We start from the raw sequence: 19,791 nt of genomic DNA, 5'->3' as shown, positions 1-19,791 counted from the left end.
TTGTGTTATACATAAATAAGCTGGTTTATTCTACATTTCTTTTCTTTATTAAACTACCAAGGCAGCACAGTGGCTCAGTGGTTAGCACTGCCTCACAGCGCTAGGGACCTGGGTTTGATTCCAGCCTCAGGCCACTGTCTGTGTGGAGCTTGCACATTCTCCCTGTGTCTGTGTGGGTTTCCTCTGGGTGCTTTGTTTTCCCCCAAACTCCAAAGATATGCAGGTTAGGTGGATTGGCCATGCTAAATTGCCCATAGTGTCCAGGGATGTGTAGGTTAGGTGCATTAGGTAAAAACAAGGACTGCAGATGTATATTTTAGGGAAATGGGTCTGGGTGGTTTACTCTTCGGAGGGTCAGTGTGGACTTGTTGGGTCAAAGAGCCTGTTTCCACACTGTAAGGATTCTAATTCTACTGTTTATTGTTAAAGCCAAATCTGCAACATTATGAAAAATAAGCAAGTTAAACCCAAATAAAACATGATCTATCAATCACAATTTCACTCTGGAATCTGACATGTCCAGTAATAACATCAGCTGGGACGACAATAATTTGTTAAGATTGTTAATACTAAATTCATCACTATATTTATGATTCTACAAGTACCCATCCTCCAGTCTCTGAGATATTAAGACTTTAGGCATGATGTACTGTAAGGACGTACCTGCCACCTGTCTGTGCTCAGAATCAGCTGTCATTGAAGATGCAATAGGTTCCAAATCTTGGTCCAGTGATATGACTCTCTTCCTTGCTGTGCAGAGTTCTTCCTGTCTGGCCAACATGTAATCTGCTTCTTCTTCTCCCCTCTCTGTTCTACATTTTTCCTCATCAAAATCATCACCAGAACCTGTACTTTTGATGCTGAGACGTCTGATACGGGAAACCGAATCTACTTCTTTCATTCTGGCCAAGCGGCTGAGAGCTGTTCGGTTTGGGGGAGATGATGAAATTTTGCCTTGCAATGACTCAATCTTCTCTGAAGAATTTCGACCTTTCCTGTCTGCACCTGGGACAGAGACAGCCTTGCTTTCTGCACTCAGACAGCAATTTGCATCAGTCCAATTATAAAACTCCTTGAAAGGTCCATGAAAGAACTCGTTTATGATGGCCCTTTTCCCTGACTCCTTGTTACTTTCAGCAAGATGCTTCAGCAATTTATTCTCATGTAAATTATTTCCACTTGAGCTTCCATACAGAGGGTTTTGTTTCCATTCTGAAAGCTTGTTGCTTTCCAAAGATTTCTCCTCGATGTGTCCTGTCTGTCCCACTGAAGCATTTTTCCTGTCTGCCACAAAATGATTACCGTTATGGCCCAGTTGCACATCAGAAGGAGGTTTTGTCTCATTTTCTCCTGTATTCTGATGTGATGTCTTCTTCACTGGAGAAATCAAGGTTTCTCCAGCTACATCTATTCCCAAAATCCGAGCAGCTCTTTCTTCTAATGATTCAGTTCTCGAAATTCCTTCCACAGGTTTTTGCTCTAAGAGGTCGTATAGGTTGTCAGTTTTTGGCTTTGTGCTTTTGTGACAGTTTAGAGAGTTCAGAATAGGTTCTGAGTAACCCTGATCATTGTCCAAGTGAGTGAACATTTTTCCAATACTGTCATTACATTCAGTTTCTAGAGCTGGCTGAGCTTCGGTGTCTGGCACCATCACTTTGTTTGGTGTGTCCGGATCATTTGTGCTTTCTGTCTGTTCTTCAATTAACTGACACATAGGTGTTCGAACTCCATTGATGTTTATACACTGCCTTTTGCTCTTGGTGTCCTCCAAGTTGTTTTCATTTTTTAATTTACTGAAATAGGCATTCTTTGTTGTGAATACATTTAGAATTGTGCTACTTTTGGTATCAGTTGTTCTTTTATTGATGGGTTTTTGGAATTGATTGATTGACTGGCTGCTCAATTTGTGATTAACAGCAGATCTTTTAGAATGGTCCTGTACATCAGGGGTAAAATTAGTGTAACTTGAGCAACTTTTATCACTGCTGCTGTCCTTCTTTTCTTTGGGCTTGATCAGCTTGACTGATGATTTTTCAGACACATACAACTCAGGTGTTTGGTAAGTCTGATTGTCTGAAAAATCATTGTCTGGGTGTATTGACTGATTTGCACTAAGCTCACTGTCTTCAGCTTCCTTCTGCAGTTCCTGAACATTGCGATCCTCTTGCTCCTGAATCTCTTTGTTGAAACTTTCTAATTCACTAATTGCGTCCCAAGGACGGCGGCTTACAGGTTTCAAGAGGAACTGACCAAACCCGACTGCCTCTCTGCCACTGCTTGACGATGTCTGTGAAACCGCTCTGCTCTTTTCCAACTGATCCACCACACTTCCACCTCCACTTTCTTTCTGTGAGCATCTCGAAGCCCCGTGAACATGACTTTGGTGTGAGCTAATGTGATTGACCTGATGCTGTTTAGGAGCTGCCTTTGAGAAAGCACTACCAGTAGAGGGATACAAGTTTGCCTGACCATTTATTGAACAGTTTTTCAGCTTACGTTTCTGGTCATTGACGGCTGTAACTTCTGCATTCCTTTTATCCCCTTGCATTAATGTACCGCATTCAGGTTCTGAGTCATTCTGACTTTGAATCTGGCTGCGTGTTCTAATATTTTTCATAGCACCAGTGAATGACCGAGTGGTACGGGGACCTTTAATGAAGCTTGTTTGCGTTTCTTGATCCCTATACTGGTCACCCGGCCAAGAGCCAGAAGCTGTTAATTCTCTGTGCTGGTTAAAATTATAGCTAACCGTACGTCTATTGCTAACTTCATTCCAAGGCTCAGGTCGCTTCAACCCATTTTCTGAGATCATGTTTCCTGTCAGAGCTTGTAATTCCAAGTCGGAGGAAGACATGCTTAAAAAACTTTGCTCTGTTAAGTTTCCAGTGCTGTCATTCAGAATACTGTCAATGCTCCCATTTCTCACGTCATTAACAAAGACATCTTCATTTGACTCTTCTTCGCATGTTTTAACTGGCACGGAAACAAGACAAAATATTGTTTCTGAAATTCTTCTTTTGGAGTGTTTCTTCTCTTGTGCCTCAAAACTCTGGGAATCTGGTTCCCACTTCTTCACCTGGGTAATGGTTTCAACACTGTCTTGATGCACATGCGATTCTGCTTTAGAATTGGCATTTGAATGCGGATAACCAACAGGATGGTTTAAGGTTGAAAGAACCCTGGAATTACATTTGAATGAGTTGTTAAACTGGTTGTCCAGATATGGTTTAGAACAACGTTCAGACTTAGTACCATTCTCAATCTCTGACTTGGATGCTACAAACCATTTGTTGCTAGTCATAGTATCAGTAATAGGCCTCAGGCCTGCCTGAGTGGAATAATATGATCCTGATGGAACAGAAAAGGCACTGCAATGGTCTGATGGTCCAAATGTCTTGTTTCCATCTACAACATTGTCCTTTGCTTTCCACGGTTCATACTTATGATTGGCTTCACTGTTTTGCTTCTCAGATTGCACTATAGTAATGTGTCTTAATCGTGGATCATTAAATGGTATGTACTTGACAAAAGCCTTTTGGTCATCTGTGTAGCCATTATGTGAAGAACTATAGGGTTGTCTTTTGTGAGGGATATTTTTACCTACATCATCACTAACACTCTTGGTTTGCAGATGTTGCTTTGTGCCGCTATCATGAGAGATATGTTTCTGCTGAGCATGATCACTCTCCTGGTTATCTAAACACCAGTGTGACTGATCAGTAACAGTATCCACTGACTGAAAGGGCTGAGATGTGCTATCACAAGCAGGCACTTTTTCAAAACATTTCTTACCAGCGTTCTGCTGAGGTGGTGCTTTGTAGGATGGGGGAGGCACATAGACAGGAGGTTCCAAGCTGCTACCAGCAGGAGCTTGAAGGCAGCAATTAGTATCAACACTTGCTTCACTGTCATTGGCAAAAGGAGCCACTTGCCCATCAGTTTCTCCGTGTAGATGGAGATTGGGTATCATTTCTGAACTTCTCCTGATTTGCTGATACAATTCATATGAAGGAGGTTTCAGTGGTCTAGTCAACTTTGCTTTTGGCAACTGAGCACACGGCCTGAAATTTTCTGTCCACTTTGTACTTGATTTAGGATGACAATAAGAACCATTATCCTGCAACACAAGATCATCTTTCAAAAATTGATTTTCCACTCTGTTTCTGTCAAACCCAGGCATATCTACATAATATAGACCTGTTTGAAATTCCTTACCATTACTTTCTGGTATAACTCTGGGCAATGACTGAGACTTTTCCTTCTTTATGTATGGTAATCCTTCTCTTTTTAATTCTTCACCATCAACCACATGAGGCAATATGCCCTGTTTCAATTTGTTTCCATCACCATCAGACAGCTGTCTTCCTAAAGACGCTTTCCATTCCTCTGTCCCCAAGCTCTGGCACTTACGATCCTCTGGCATTCTCCACTTGTCTTCAACCATCTCTTTCACTGTCACACTCTGACATTCTGACATCCAACCTTTTTGCTCATTCATTCTCGTTACTTCTGGTTTGTGTTGCATGTTCTTCAGCCGTACATCTTGTGAACATTTCCCTTGTTGTTCAGCATTTGGATTGTTTAGATCTTTTGTCACATTATTTCCTTTGCAGCCTGAGTCCCCGCGGTTTGTGTAATCCAGTAAAACACTGAAGTCTTGCCCTCTTCGTCTCCAATATGTGACATCCTTTCCAGGTTTGGGCCTGGATGAAGAAGGTAGCAGAGGACCACTGTTTAACCTAAAGCAAATATAGAAACATAGAGGGTGGTTAAGGCATTTGAAAAAACTATCTTGCTTTTAATGCCAATTTCCTTATTGAATACTTGTCGTTTAGTTCACTAATGATTTTTGGGATAAATTTAGGAGTACAGATTTAAAAGGAAATTAATGGCTATTGTACATTGAACAAACACCAATTTGGCAAGCAATATTTGACAATGTATAAGAATTAAATTATGCCAAATATTCTACCTTGAATTATAGGTTGGCTTCTCAGAGTGCATTCATTTCACAGAATCATGCAATAGCTGCCATTTTATGTTCTAACAAATAGCAAGTGTTTCATAATAGTGCACTACCCAAAATGAAAGATTCATATGACGTGAACTGAGAGTTGCAAATATGCAAATGTTGCTGAATGCAAGTTTAACATTTGCAATGGATACATTTGAATCCACAGAGTTAGTATTTTGAAGTCAAACTTCAGTTGGTTCCGATGAGCAGACAGTTATTTTAGGAGCTCCCCTTCACTAATAAACATGGAGTAGGGCGGACCTGAAGCCAATTTTCGTTGAAAAGAGTAAAGTGCTTTGATGAGCAATATGCCAGCGATTCTGCAGCAGTACACCATAATTATCCTGACATCTAGAATACACCTGATCATGAAAAACAGAAAGAAGACAGAAAATAATACAATTGTTTTGTGGCAACTCAGCAGTAATGTCAGCAGCAAGTCCAGGTAATCACTGAAAGGGCAGGACAAATACTATTGATGAATCAAGCTGATGTTTGTGAAATGTGTCTTTCTGCTTGGTCATAAACTCCTCCGAAGTTCTTGGCTGATCTCAATCAAAATTAGTAGATGTTACCTTGGATCGAAGGGCATGATATGGGATGATTGACATCTAACAATCTAAACAACCAAAAGGCTTTCAACTTCTGGTTGGGGATCTTCCTACACTGTATCTGCACTGACAGTGCAACTCAGACATGACCATAACCACACGTTCCAAATTTACATCATAAATCATAAAAATTTACCTTCAGTCCTCCTTCATTTGTTTATTTCATGTAGGTTTGTATTATATAATTTATATTCTGAAACAAGATATGTTGTTACTTGGAAAGGGAAAGTGGCAGGCAGCATGAACAAACAGAAGTAATAGAGAGGCTAAAGAAAAAAAGGCATTAAATTGACAAAATCTAAAAGGCCGCAGATAGTGAAAGAGAAGGTGTAGAGGGCAGAGTAAGAATGCAAGAAGTTGACTGAGAGCCACAGAATGCAAGAACTACCAGAGCTACAAGAAAGAGACTAAGTCCTCCTTAAAGAGGTTTGCAACTTTGGTCCTCATCACAGAACTGAGTCAGATTCAAAATGTACGGGCAATAAATCAGAGATACATTAATATTGTGGTGAAAAAAGTGAAAAGGACCCACTTTCAATGTTACACAAAAACAAGTTGTAACCTTTAAATGAACCTCCAACCCATTAAATGTTATTCTTATGGAAATTACAAAAAAATCAAAACATGTCTTGAAAACATATAACAGCTGAATAGGATCACCACAAACTAAATCACTTCACTTTAATACAAGAAGAACAACTTCCTATGTGGTCTATCTGAAAACTTTGATATTTCAACAAACATTGAAAATGCAGATGGTGACATTGAAAACAAAGTCATTGATAGTTCAGTTTCACTTTGATGCTGGTGATGTAAAATTCACAGCATGAGTCAACACTGAGAAATTAGGTGTAGATATAAATTTTGGTACTGACAATTTTAAGAGTGAAAGTGTGGGAGGTAGAGAATAATTAGTAGAAATCATACTGTAAAATTTGAGAGTCAAATTAAACTAGAGTTGAGACAAGTAAATCAAGTGCAAATAAACAAATATCTTTTGCCAAATGTTTATTAGTATAACAACTTTGTGTGAGTTTAGGTGTTATATTTTTGTCAAATTAAAATAGTTATGAAATTGATTATGCAGGAGAGAATAATTATGTGTGATGACAAAGGAAAATATTAGATACAAGCAATTCTTCAAATAAATTACTCTATTAAAAAATCCTGTGGTCTAATTTTCAGCTCTGTTGACTAGCTCATTCAGTCACTATGTCCACAGAATGAATAAATGTTGTTCTGCTGTAATGTGCATTTTGTTAACATGAATTCACTGTAACACAATTGCCGAATTGGAAACACTGTTCTAAAGCACAAACTTTTAAAACGTGTGTTGATTGTCACACGATCACATGACAAGGCTTTAAGTGTTGTTTCTAAATTGTGATTTTTCAATAATCCGGGGTTGTACAAGAACACAACCATCGCATTATAGAAGAACTACCTGTATCTTCATTTATTAATTCATAAAAAATCTCTTCATCTTATCTTCTAAAATGTTAATGTTAACTTTCAGTCCTTTACTGTTCAGACTGTGGGTGAATAATCCAGCCTGTTTACAGATAAAAGTGCCCTGCTTTTATTTGCAGCACCACAGAAGCGACTGTGAGTAGTTATAAACAGCAGTAAGGGTTTTGTTCATTCGGTTTTAATTTGTTTGTGGGATGTGGCATCACTGGCTGTGCCAGAAAGTTAGACTACACTCCGAGTTACTCTGGAGAAGGTGGTGGGGAGCTGCTGACTCAAACTGCTGCAGTCTTTCGAGTATAGGGACACACACAGTGCCATTAGGAAGTGAGATCCAACATTTTGATCTTGTGGTAGTAGAGGAATACTGATATATTTCCAAGTCAGGATGGTGCGTGAATTGAAGGACAACTTGCGGTGGTGCTGATTTTATACATTTACTGCCCTTGTCTTTTCAGGTGGGTGAGATTGCAGGTTTGGTAGGTTCTGTTGCAGGAGTCTTGGCATGTTACTACTGTGAACCTGGTAGTTGGTGTACATTGCTGCCACGAACTGCACACACATTGCACTGAGAGGGCCATCTTACGACTGCAAAATTCATCAACAGGAAGAGAGGCTTTCCATTAATGCCCATGTGATCTCTGAACCATTTGCTGGAGATGTATGCCCAATCTTCTGGTAGCTGCCATGATTCCTCAAACCTGGAACACCTGGAACAATGTATCTGATGCATAGCGGTACCATTTGCCTCCCAACGCTATGTACTGAGGGAGTAAGGGCTACCCACTTGCCACCATGGGTCATGACCCCATTACACAAGTACCTGACTGACGCAAAATGCAGATACACTGCTGCCCAGGCTTCGACCAGGGTCATGGTGGACAAGAGCATAGGACTAATGAAGATGCAGTTCCACTGCTTGGACCAGGCTGTGGCGTAAATCTCCAAAATGTTCCGAAGAGTCTGTGCTGCTTCATCTTGGCATGCTGGGCTGAGCACAATCTGAGCAGGCAACATGACAAATGCTGAGAAACAGAGGAGACTGGAGCAGTCTCCGAAGGAGAATGAGGAGGAGAAGGGGAAGAGTGAGAAAGCTGCCTTTGTGGATGACCGAGCCATCCTCCAGACTGAACCTCACTAACACCCATTTTTAACAGATAACAACTGGGTGCAGCAGACATTTGAGGATTGAACAATATTCTTTGGTCATGATATAGAAATGTGGTTTAATTGTTGGCACTAACTTCAGCCTTTTCTTGGTTTCGTTTGCATTTGCTTTTGCTTTCTGTAAATAAAAACTCATGTTTGATATTGTCTGATTGCTTGTATGTGTCTAATATTCCCCAACTAGACGAAGACAAGTCAGAGATCTGCAGTGGGCACAGGGGACAAGGTAGTACGAGGTTACAGTGTTCACACAGGATGTAGCAATGTAAAGGCAAGGTTTGTGGCCTGGTGCCAACACAGGGTCTAGGGTGAGGGCACAAATTGGCATGTGTGATGCCAGCTATGTGCCATCAGTAGGTGTCATGATGTTGCTGGTAAGGGGTAATGCCAGATTGCCAACACTTGTCTGAATGCACAGAGCCTTTCAAAGATGGCATGAGCTTAAGAAATGCCAGAGTTTTGGTGGGTATCTGCTGAGTGGCAAGTTGTTCTGGGAATGGCATGTAGTAAGACGGGGCTAGAATCAGATGTGATGGATACCATGGGGGTAGGGTAGGTAGTTAATGTGATGAGTTTAGGAAAATATGGCGAGAAAATTCATTTGGCTTCATGGTAGCAATCCTTCCAAAGAACTGGACACAACTTGGTCTTAGCCCAGAAAATGTAAAATTTAGCCCTGTGTTACTTTTCAGGGCAGTGAGGTGGATACATCGTGATCGTGTGATACCAGGAGTGTTTGAGTTAAGGAAAGACGGTCTAATGACTGTCTTTAGATTGGTCTAGCTGCTGTTGTCATACACCTGTGAATGCACTGCACTGAGACAACCAGACGTCTGGAAACAAGAAGCATCTTGTTTAATGTAATTTAAATATTTTGCTAATCAACCTGTTCAGAGATATTATTACACACCTCTGGGAAGCAGGTGAGACTTGAACCCAAGCCTCCTGGCTCAGAGATAGGGACACTATAACTGCACCATAAGAATCTTTTATCTAGGTGTTTAATTGGCTATACACATATTTGTGAAGGTAGAAGACAGAGGGTGGTGGTGGAGGGTTGTTTTTCAGACTGGAGGCCTGTGACCAGTGGAGTACCACAAGGATCGGTGCTGGGTCCACTACTTTTCATCATTTATATAAATGATATGGATGTGAGCATAAGAGGCATAGTTTGTAAGTTTGCAGATGACACCAAAATTGGAGGTGTAATGGACAGCGAAGAAGGTTACCTCAGATTACAACGGGATCTTGATCAGATGGGCCAGTGGGCTGAGACGTGGCAGATGGAGTTTAATTTAGGTAAATGTGAGATGCTGCATTTTGGGAAAGCAAATCTTAGCAGGACTTATCCACTTAATGGTAAGGTCCTAGGGAGCGTTGCTGAACAAAGAGACCTTGGAGTGCAGGTGCATAGCTCCTTTAAAGTAGAGTTGCAGGTAAATAGGATAGTGAAGAGGGCATTTGGTATGCTTTCCTTTGTTGGTCACAGTATTGAATACAGGAGATGGGAGGTCATATTGTAGCTATACAGGGCATTGGTTAGGCCACTGTTGGAATATTGCGTGGAATTCTGGTCTTCTTCCTATCGGAAAGATGTTGTGAAACTTGAAAGGGTTCCGAAAAGATCTGCATGGATGTTGCCAGGGTTGGAGGATTTGAGCTATAGGGAAAGGCTGAACGGGCTGGGGCTGTTTTCCCTGGAGCGTCGGAGGGTGAGGGGTGACCTTATAGAGGGTTATAAAATCATGAGGGGCATAGACAGGATAAATAGACAAAGTATTTTCCCTGGGTGGAGGAGTCCAGAACTAGAGGGCATAGGTTTAGGGTGAGAGGGGAAAGGTAAAAAAGAGACATAAGGGGAAACACTTTCACGCAGAGGGTGGTATAGGTATAGAATGTGCTGCAAGAGGAAGTGGTGGAGGCTGGTACAATTGCAACATCCATAAGGCATTTGGATGGGTATATGAATAGGAAGAGTTTGGAGGAATATGGACCAGGTGCTGGCCAATGGGACTAGATTGGACTGGGATACCTGGTCGGTTGGACAAGTTGGACCGAAGGGTCTGTTTCCATACTGTACACCCTCTATGACTCTATGAGACCTTGTGAAGTATACAGTGGCTCAATTATTAGTATATTCCCTAAAGACTCTGCTTCCACTGCCTTTTAGAGGGAGAGATTTTCAAAGTGCTAGAATGCTCAGAGATAAAATAAATTCTTCTTATTTACTCTACATGGGCAATCCTTTATTGTGTAACAGTCAGCCCTCATTCTAAATTCCTACTTGAGTAAACATCCATTCTACAACCTCAGGATCTTATATGTTTTACTCAAGTTGCCTCTTACTCTTCAAAGCTTCAGTGGTTTCAAGCCTATCAATGTTTGAAGCCAACATCTTCAGAAGACAACTTGTACTTTCTAGGCATTAGTCTAATAAACTTTAACTAAACTTTTCTACTCAAGTCATCTTATAAAACCTATTTGTCTTCCTAATTACTTGCTGTACCTGCACCGTAAACCTTTCTGATTTGGGCACCAGGACATCATCCTGATCCCTCTGCATTCTCTCACCATTTTGATAAATGCTTTTAATCTTCCTGCTAAAATAGACAATCTCACATTTTCCCACATTACACTCCTTTTGCCATATCTTTGGCCACTTACTTATTCCTTCTTGTTTCTTTGTAGCCTCCTCATGTCTTCTTCATTTATTTTGTTTGTGTTGTTGCCAACTTTGGCAACAATACATTTCTTCCTTAAAGAACAGAATCATTCAATTGTTACGCTGTAGAGGAAGGCCATTCAGCCCATCATGTACATTCTCATGTACATTCAGCCCATCATTTCTGCATCCATTCTCTGAGCATTTTAACTTAGTTCCAATGTCAGCCTTACCTGACAACCCTCCATACTATTCCTATTTAAATAATCCGATCCCTATTGAATGTCTCAAATGAATCTTTGTCCACCATAAATCCATGCAATGCATTCCACACCCAAACAATATTTGCTTCTTTTGCAAATCACTTTAAGACTGTGCCCTCTGGTTCTCGATCTTGTTGCAAGTGGGAAGAATTTCTCCAATCCTACTCTGTCAAGAACCCTCATGATTTTGAAATCTTCTATCAAATCTCCTGTTAATCTTAATCACATCAAGGAAAACAGTCCCATTTTTTCCAGTCTTCATTCGTTACTAGGTTGTCTCAACCCTGAAATCATTCTCATGTACATCTTTTGCACTCCCTCCACCATATTCCTCTAATGTGGTGCCCCAAAACTGTAAACAATATTCCAGCTGAGGTCCAACAAGGGTGTTGTTTCACCTCGTAAGGATTAAAGATCGCAGTCAGAATTTCAGCTATCTCTATACTCTTCCCACCCCTTCCATTTTCATGCTACGTCCCATCTTGATTGGATGGTTAGTGACTAAATAGAGGAAGCAACATGCTGTAGATCAGGCTAAACAATTCTCAAGCAATGGATCAGTTTAAAGTTCTGCAATGTTGCTTTGCTAAGAGGTGAAGATGTAGTGGACAATTAAACCATAACTCTGAGAAAGAATACAGTGCACAGTCTATTCTCAACAATAGCAGAACCCAGTGGGTGAAGCATTCTTAACCTCTTCAGTAAGAAGTGATGAGTAGATGATTCGTCCCAACGTCTCAACAGATGCTAGTCTTCTGGTAATACAATGCGATACCAAGCAATGGCTGCACACGCTGGATATATTAAAGGTTATGAGCATTGAAAACATCCTGGCTGTAGTACTGAAGACCTGTGCTCTAAAACTAGTTGCTGGTACAACACCAGCATCTACCCAAAAAAGCAGCATATTTACTGGGTATGTCCAGTCCACAAAACGCAGGATAAATCCAGTTTGACAGTTATGACTTAATGGAATACTCTCAAACATCAGTAAAGTGATGAAGCGTGTTATTGATAGTAGTATCTAGTGGCATTAATTCAGTAACAATCTATTCATCAATGCTCAGACTGGGGTCCACTAGGGCCACGTAACTTCAGATCTCATTGTGGTCTTGGTCCATACATGGATTTAAAAAAAACACACTACAGAGATGAGCTGAGAGAGTTACCCTTGACCTTTTTCATAATTATAAGCTGGCTATGTTTAAATTCTCTCTTTTAATTTAAGGTGAAACAGAATGCTGTACTTGGCAGATGGGATGGCCATGATAATTCTGCCCAGAGTCAATCACGTGTGATTCGGTTGTCAAGTGGAAAGATGTTCAACTGAAATGGACAGAAAATTAAGTACCAATTTTCACACCATCCAGCTCTTATTAAGTCTTCTTTGTACACTTTCCATGGCAATAGCTTTCCTTCTAAAATAGGGTCCCCAAATGTATATACATTATGAATTACATTCATTCATACCTGGGGGAGGTGATGGTCTAATGGTATTATCGCTGGACTGTTAATCCAGAGACCCAGGTAATATTCTGGGGACTCGGGTTTTAGTTTTGCTATGGCAGTTGATGGAATTTGAAATTAACAATAATCTAGAGTTAAGAGTCCAATTCTGACGGTGAAACCATTGTTGATTGTCGGAAAAACCCATATGATTCACTAATGCTCTTTAACAGTCATCCTTATCTGTACTACATGTGACCCCACACCCAGTATGGTCGACTCTTAACTGCCTTCTGGGCTGGGCAATAAGCGCTGGCTTGGCCAGTAATATCCTCATTTCCAGGAATGAATAATAAAGCAAATCAGTGTATTATTTCAGTGTGTGAAAGATGATGTCCCTCTTCTTACTTTGATCCTCAGGTCTCATAATGACAATTTACGCAGGCTAAAGGTGGCCCTGGACGCAACTTACCTCCCTAGGTCTAACTAATTTGGCAACAATTGGGCCTCAAAGGAGCAATTGGGGAAGGAGAACAGGCTTGGCTCACAGCAGGCTGTCGTTCCAGGGAACCAGGAAGAATGTTCCTGCAGCTTCCCAAATATACATTAAAAACACCTTTTCTGAACAGCCTTCCGTGGCCCCTTTAAGAAGCAAAATTAATTGAAGACCTGGATATGTACGTGTTGGAGCTCCAACAGATTTTATTACATTCAGGAGTCCAGATCTCCAATGGGCGTGGGAGCTGCATCAGTGCTTATTTCAGGCAGCTGTCAGGAACCACCAAAGTAAAAAATGGCCTGGACCAATTTACCAGTATCTCTAAGAGCAGTGCAGATTGAGAACAGGCCTCAGTGCTAGTAGAACATGTACAACACTGTTAAATTTGGCCCCAATATTGTAATTGCTCGCTCATCAATGATTCAACATGTTTTAATGAATATTATTGAGATCATCATTGAACCACTACAGTATGAAAGCAGGTCATTCAGCCCACTGAGTCCACACTAACTCTCCGAAGAACATCTACCCAAAGACCACCCAGACCTATCCCCCTACCCCGTAATCCTGCATTTCCATGGCTAATCCACCTAGACTGCACATCCTGGGACACCACGTTCAATTTAGCATGGCCAATCCACATAACCTGTACATCTTAGGCCTGTGGGAGGAAGCAGGTACATCCGCAGGATTCCATGCAGACATGGGGAGAATGTGCAAACTCCACACAGTCAGGGTGAAATCACACCCGAGTCTCTGGCACTGTGAGGCAGCAGTGCTAACCACTGAGCCATCGTGCCACCCCACAGTTGATGATGTCCTGTTAACTAAGCTTCAGCGAAAGGTGGCAGAGTGATGACAAGCACAAAGATAAGCCTAACAGCCAACATCTACCTTCTTAACACTGCCGACATAGGGAATGGACACACATGCATACACATTCCTCTTGACCAAGAATTGCATATTTAGAGGCTGAAACATTATTTTGAGTATTGGGTGAGTCACAATTCCAGTCAAATCCCAGGAGTTTCTAAATTAATTTCCTATAGCAGTGCCATTACTGTGATAATATTGTATCACAGGTCTGTGAAGCTGTGGCAATGGCATTTGCCCACAGTATTTAAGGGATTGTCCAGATTAAACAGTAATTAAATCAAACAGGAAACAAAAGCAAAATACTATGGTTGTTGGGAATCTGAAGTAAAAACAGAAAGTACAGGAGAAACTCAGCAGCTCTGGCAGTATCTGTGAAGAGAGAAACAGAGTTAATGTTTCGATTTCAATTTTACTCTTCTTCAGAGTTATAGGTGAGGAAGAATAATATTGGGCTTGAAACATTAACTGTTTCTCACTCCTGAGGTGCTGCCTGACTTGCTGAGCTTCTCCAGCACGTTCTTTTTTATTAAATAAATTGGCCATCTATGTTGACAATGGCATTTGTAAGACTGGGATAAAAATGAGATTCTTATTAAATTGTAATGAAGTCGTACTTCATGCATGTATCCATCACATTTTAATCACAAATAAAAGCAAAGTTGAAGTTAGAAATCCCTTTTGGATTTGCAGTGAAAAAGAACCGCAAAATAAACAGGAGTGAACTCCAAGTAGTTTTTCAGTATATTCCTACTTTGCAAATGTGATATTCAAATGTTCTATGCTTCGTACAAATATCTCATACACCCACGTTTCATATGAATTGTACAACACTACCTTGGCATTACTGAGTAGTCTGCAACGTTTGTATATTGTCTTTCTCATATTAGCTGAAATAATGTAGCAACATAAAAGAAAAACAGATTGCAATTAACCTCACCACCACTGAGCACACAGACTGTACATCACCTTCTCCGGTGTCAGTCAGTGGTTTCAAACCCACTCCCTGGTATAAAGGGAGGTCTGTGCACCATGTCAGCACAATCTCTCCAAAATCGCTTCTTACCTCAAGCAAATCATCTGCTTTGGGCTGTAACTAGAGAAAGAAAAGAGTCTGGAACAACAAAAAAAAATTAAAAAGAGTCAGTCTGACTGGTTCTGTTTACAAGAGAACTGAACCGAATTGAAACAAACAATGAGTGCTCGAAGACGTCATGCCTTGATGCACTGTGGAGAAAATACAGCTCATAACCTTGCACCTGGAAAGCTCCCTTCCCCCTTCTCCCCCACTCCCCCTTCCCAGCCGTACCTTCTTCTTTCTGGGTGGGATTTTATCGCTGAGAGCAGACTGCTCTGTGCTTAAGCTGTGTTATATAACTTCCCACAGAAATTTGGCTCAGAAATCAGACAGACGTTGAAAAAAAATACTTGGAGCAAGTTTTATCCATAAGTAAAATTAATAGCTAGAATAACAACGCTACATTTGCTGCACTTGCAGATTCAATGACCTTCTCTTTGGCCAGGCTTCTTTCAAACATTATCTAAATGCTGCGCTCATTTCTTTTTCCTCTCTCCAAGTGATTTTTCAAATTCCAGGCATGGGTTCTGCTGATCTGTTAAATCCAGTTCCCCAGTATCCTAACATTATCCTGAGGTTGACAGGAGCTCCCAGGCTCCAAACAGAAAAGAGTCCATGCAGCTGAGGAGGAAACACAGTGCCAGGGTGGTCTGAACAGATACAAGTGAAAAATAAACTAGCAACAGCAGAACTAATAGTTTAGATGTGGAAGGTAAACAATGAGTAGATAGAACATAACACCTTAGGCAGTGACCTCTCTTGGAATATAATAGATTGGCCCTTTGTAAGACAGCCTTGTTATAAAGGGATATGAGAGACTTCAGTAAATTCAGTACCAAGCCAGTCACAGCAGAGATACTAAAAAGCTCAGTATTTGGCAAAGCATTTGGCCAATACCTTTTCTTTGGGCCTTATTTCAAAGTTAGACATACAAGAATTCGGGAAAAGGGAATTGAAAAGCTGCTTTTCCGAGACCATTTGGTTCATTGCTTCCCAACATTTTGCTGCTGTGATCCCACTTAGAGGTTTGAAATAGGCATCACCCCTCACTGAAAGTGGTAGTGATTGGAAGGCTGGAGGGGTTTGGTTTTGGGGTCGGGGGCTTGTTACAATGGGAGCACAGCTGTTAAAACTCAGCCAGAGCTCCATGCTGGCCACCGGTCCCCCAGAGTTCACAGACCCAACATTTCAGCTCATGACCCCCACTCACTTTTAGAAGCCCTCGTTAATTAGTAAGTTGCAAAAAGAAAAAGCTAGAAATGTAGAATCAAAGTGCCCAGAAAACTCCTATCTTGCAGAAAAGCAAAAAGATCCTGGCATAAATCAATCACTTACAAAACACTATATTAAAGCATATAATTTTTAGAGGTTGGTGGAAGAAGAGGGAAAGATATACTCTGTAAAAATTATACACTCAAACTTATCCGGTCTGCAGATTGCGAACATCAATCATCCAGAAATGTTTTGAGCAGATCTAAGAAACTCAGTGTAATTTTATATGGTATATTAAAGTGGAAACATAGAAGTCGCAGTATGTGGATAAGTAAAACAACTGTTAAGACTACTTGATAATGTTTTATCACTGTTTTCAGGTATATATATGTGTTTTCAATTTGCATATTTGATGGATATAATTCTAAAATCATTCTATAATCCAGAAGATTCTGAAATCCAGAAATGACATAGACTCAAACATTCATGACTGGGTGAAATTACAATATATAAAATAACCTTTAATTTTAAAATTAGTTTTACAACCCATGAAGGTTAACTTTCAAGTCTTCATTTTTCTTCATTAAAATGAATGGGTATATTTCAGAGCACAGTTCAGTCTAAAAGATGCTGATCAAACCAGGCATCTTTCCTTTAAAAGAGGTTGAGTACTGATGTAACAGAGGTCTTTAAATTATGAAGTAGTTTGATATGGCAGACGCGATGAAGACAATTCCATTTGTGGGGGTATTCAAAACTAAGGGCCATGAGTGTTAGCTAATCAACAATAATGAATTAGGAGAAATTATCATATATTCACGATGATCATTCCATACACGCACAACCCTCTGAGTGAAAAGGTTGCCCCTTAGGTCCCTTTTATATCTTTCCCCTCTCACCCTGAACCTATACCCTCGAGTTCTGGACTCCCCCACCCCAGGGAAAAGATTTTCTCTATTTATCCATCCATGCCCCTCATGATTTTTATAAATCTGTTTGAATACTTATATGGATGAGTGCAGCTCCAATAATTGTCAACAAGCTAGACACCATTCAGGTCAAAGCAGCCTGCTTTATGAGACTATAAGACATTGGAGCAGAAATTAGACCATTCAGTCCATCAAGTCTGCTCCACTCTTCAATCATGGCTGATAAGTTTCTCAACCCCATTCTCCTGCATTTTCCCTGTAACCCTTGATCCCCTTGATACTCAAGAACCTATCTTCTCAGTCTTAAATATACTCAATGACCTGGCCTCCACAGCTTTCTGTGGCAATGAATTCCATAGATTCCCCACTCTCTGGCTGAAGAAGTTTCTCCTTACCTCCATTCTAAAAGGCCTTCCCTTTACTTTAAGGCTATGCCCTCGGATCCTAGTTTCTCCTACCATTGGAAACATCTTTTCAACATCTACTTAGCCCAGGCCAGTCAGTATTCTGTATGTTTCAATTAGATTCCACCCCCCTCCCCCCATCCTTCTAAACTCCATCCAGCATAAACCCATAGTCCTTGAACATTCCTCATATGTTAAGCTTTTCATTCCTGGGACCATTCTTGTGAACCTCCTCTGAACATGGTCCAGGGCCAAGTACATCTTTCCTGAGAAATAGGGCCCAAAACCGTGCCCAATACTCCAAATGTGGTCTGACCACAGCCTTATAGAGCCTCAGAAGTACATTGTTTTATATTGAAATCCTGTCCAAATAAATGCCAGTATTGCATCTGTCTTCCTGACTCACCTGAAAGTTTAGCTTGAGAAAATCCTAGATTGGAACTCCTAAGTCTCTTTGTACTTCAGATTTCTGAATTTTCTCCCCATTTAGAAAATAGTCCATGCCTCTATTCTTCCTACCAAAGGGCATGACCTCACATATTCCCACGTTGTGCTCTGTCACTTCTCCTAATCTGTCCAAAGCCTTCTGCAGCCTCCCCGCCTCCTCAATGCTACCTGTCCCTCTACCTATCATCTGCAAACTTAGCCAGAAGGCCTTCAGTTCCTTCATCTGGATTGTTAATGTATAAAGTGAAAAGTTGTGATCCCAACACTGAACCTTGTCACCAGCTGCCATCCTGAGAAAGACTCTTGTATCCCCACTCTGCTTTCTGCCAGTCAGCCAAGCTTCTATCCAGGCTAGTACCTTGCCTCTAACACCATGGGCTCTTATCTTACTCAGCCGCCTCCTGTGTGGCACCTTGTCAAAGGCCTTCTTGAAGTCCAGGTTGATATTATTGATTGGCTCTCCTTGGTCTAAACTGCTTGTTATTTCCTCAAAGAACTCTGGAAGATTTGTCAGGCATAACCTCCCCTTGATGAAACCATGCTGCCTTTGCCCTATTTACCATAAACTTCCAAGTATTCAGAAATCTCAACCTTCACAATGAATTTCAGGAGCAGACCGATGTTAAGCTAATCGGTCTGTAATCTTCTTTTTCCATATTGCCTTTTTAAACAGAGGTGTCATGTTAGCGATTTTTCCAGCCCTCTGGGACCCTTCTTGACTCTAGTGATTCCTGAAAGATCGCCACTAATGCTTCCACTATCTCTTCAGCTATCTCCCTTAGAACTCTGTGGTGTAGTCCGTCTGGCCAAGGTGTTTTATATATGTCAGGCCGTTCAGTTTTTCTAGCACTTTCTCCTTGGTGATGGCCACCATACTCATCTCTGCCCCCTCACTCTCTTGAATTTTTGAGATATTACTCATGTCTTCCATCATGAAGACTGACACAAAGTAATTATTCAGTTTCCTTTCCTTGTTCCCCACTACTATCTCTCCAGAATCCTTTTCCAGCTGCCCAATGCCCACTTTTGCCTCTCTTTTGTCCTTTATTTATCTAAAGAAACTCTTACAGTGTTTATATTACTGGTTAGCTTACCCTCATATTTAGTCTTCTCTCTCCTTATTTCTTCTGTTTGTTGTCCTCTGTTGGTCTTTGTGAGTTTTCTAATCCTCTGCTTTCCCACTGCCCTTCGTCACATTATATGCTTTCTCTTTTGTTTTTATGTTGTCCCTGACTTCCCTAATCAGCCATGGTTGCCTCATCCTCCCTGTACCATGCTTCTTTTCCCTCAGGATGAATCTCTGTTGTGTCTCCTGAATTACTCCCAGAATCTCCTGCCATTGCTGTTCCACTGCCTTTCCTGCTCGGCTCCTCTCCCAGTCAATTCTACAGAGATCCTCCCTCATGCCTCTGTAGTTGCCTTTTTTCAGCTGTAATACCGTTACCACTAGTTCCATCTTCTCCCTCTCAAATTGCAGAGTAAATTCTATTACATTATGGTCACTGCTTCCTAAGGGTTCCTTCACCTTAAGCTCCCTTATCAAGTCTGCCTCATGGCACATCACTAAATCCAGTATTGCCTGTACCTTAGTGGGCTCCACCACAAGCTGCTCCAAAAAGCCAACTTGTGGACATTCCACAAACTCCTTTTCTTGCGAACCACAATCAACCTGGTTTTCCCAGTCCACCTGCAAATTGCAATCCCCCATGATCCTGTAAC

General features: G+C 41.0%; 1 protein-coding gene across 8 annotated transcripts in view; it reads right to left on the bottom strand.

The window, feature by feature from the left end:
• jcada (junctional cadherin 5 associated a) overlaps positions 1 to 19,791 on the bottom strand; it is a 220,618-nt gene that overhangs the window by 28,472 nt on the left and 172,355 nt on the right. For 7 of the 8 annotated variants that reach the window (XM_072576056.1, XM_072576058.1, XM_072576054.1 and 4 more), the window contains one exon: positions 664 to 4,739. In XM_072576056.1, coding sequence (XP_072432157.1) covers positions 664 to 4,739 — 4,076 coding nt within the window. Of the gene's footprint in view, positions 1 to 663; positions 4,740 to 15,068; positions 15,171 to 19,791 lie in introns of those variants that run through there. The other variant, XM_072576062.1, reaches the window with a different exon arrangement.

Source organism: Chiloscyllium punctatum, chromosome 8, assembly GCF_047496795.1.
Source record: "Chiloscyllium punctatum isolate Juve2018m chromosome 8, sChiPun1.3, whole genome shotgun sequence".
Taxonomy (NCBI): Eukaryota; Metazoa; Chordata; class Chondrichthyes; order Orectolobiformes; family Hemiscylliidae; genus Chiloscyllium; species Chiloscyllium punctatum.
This window is presented reverse-complemented; position numbering and strand designations above follow the sequence as displayed.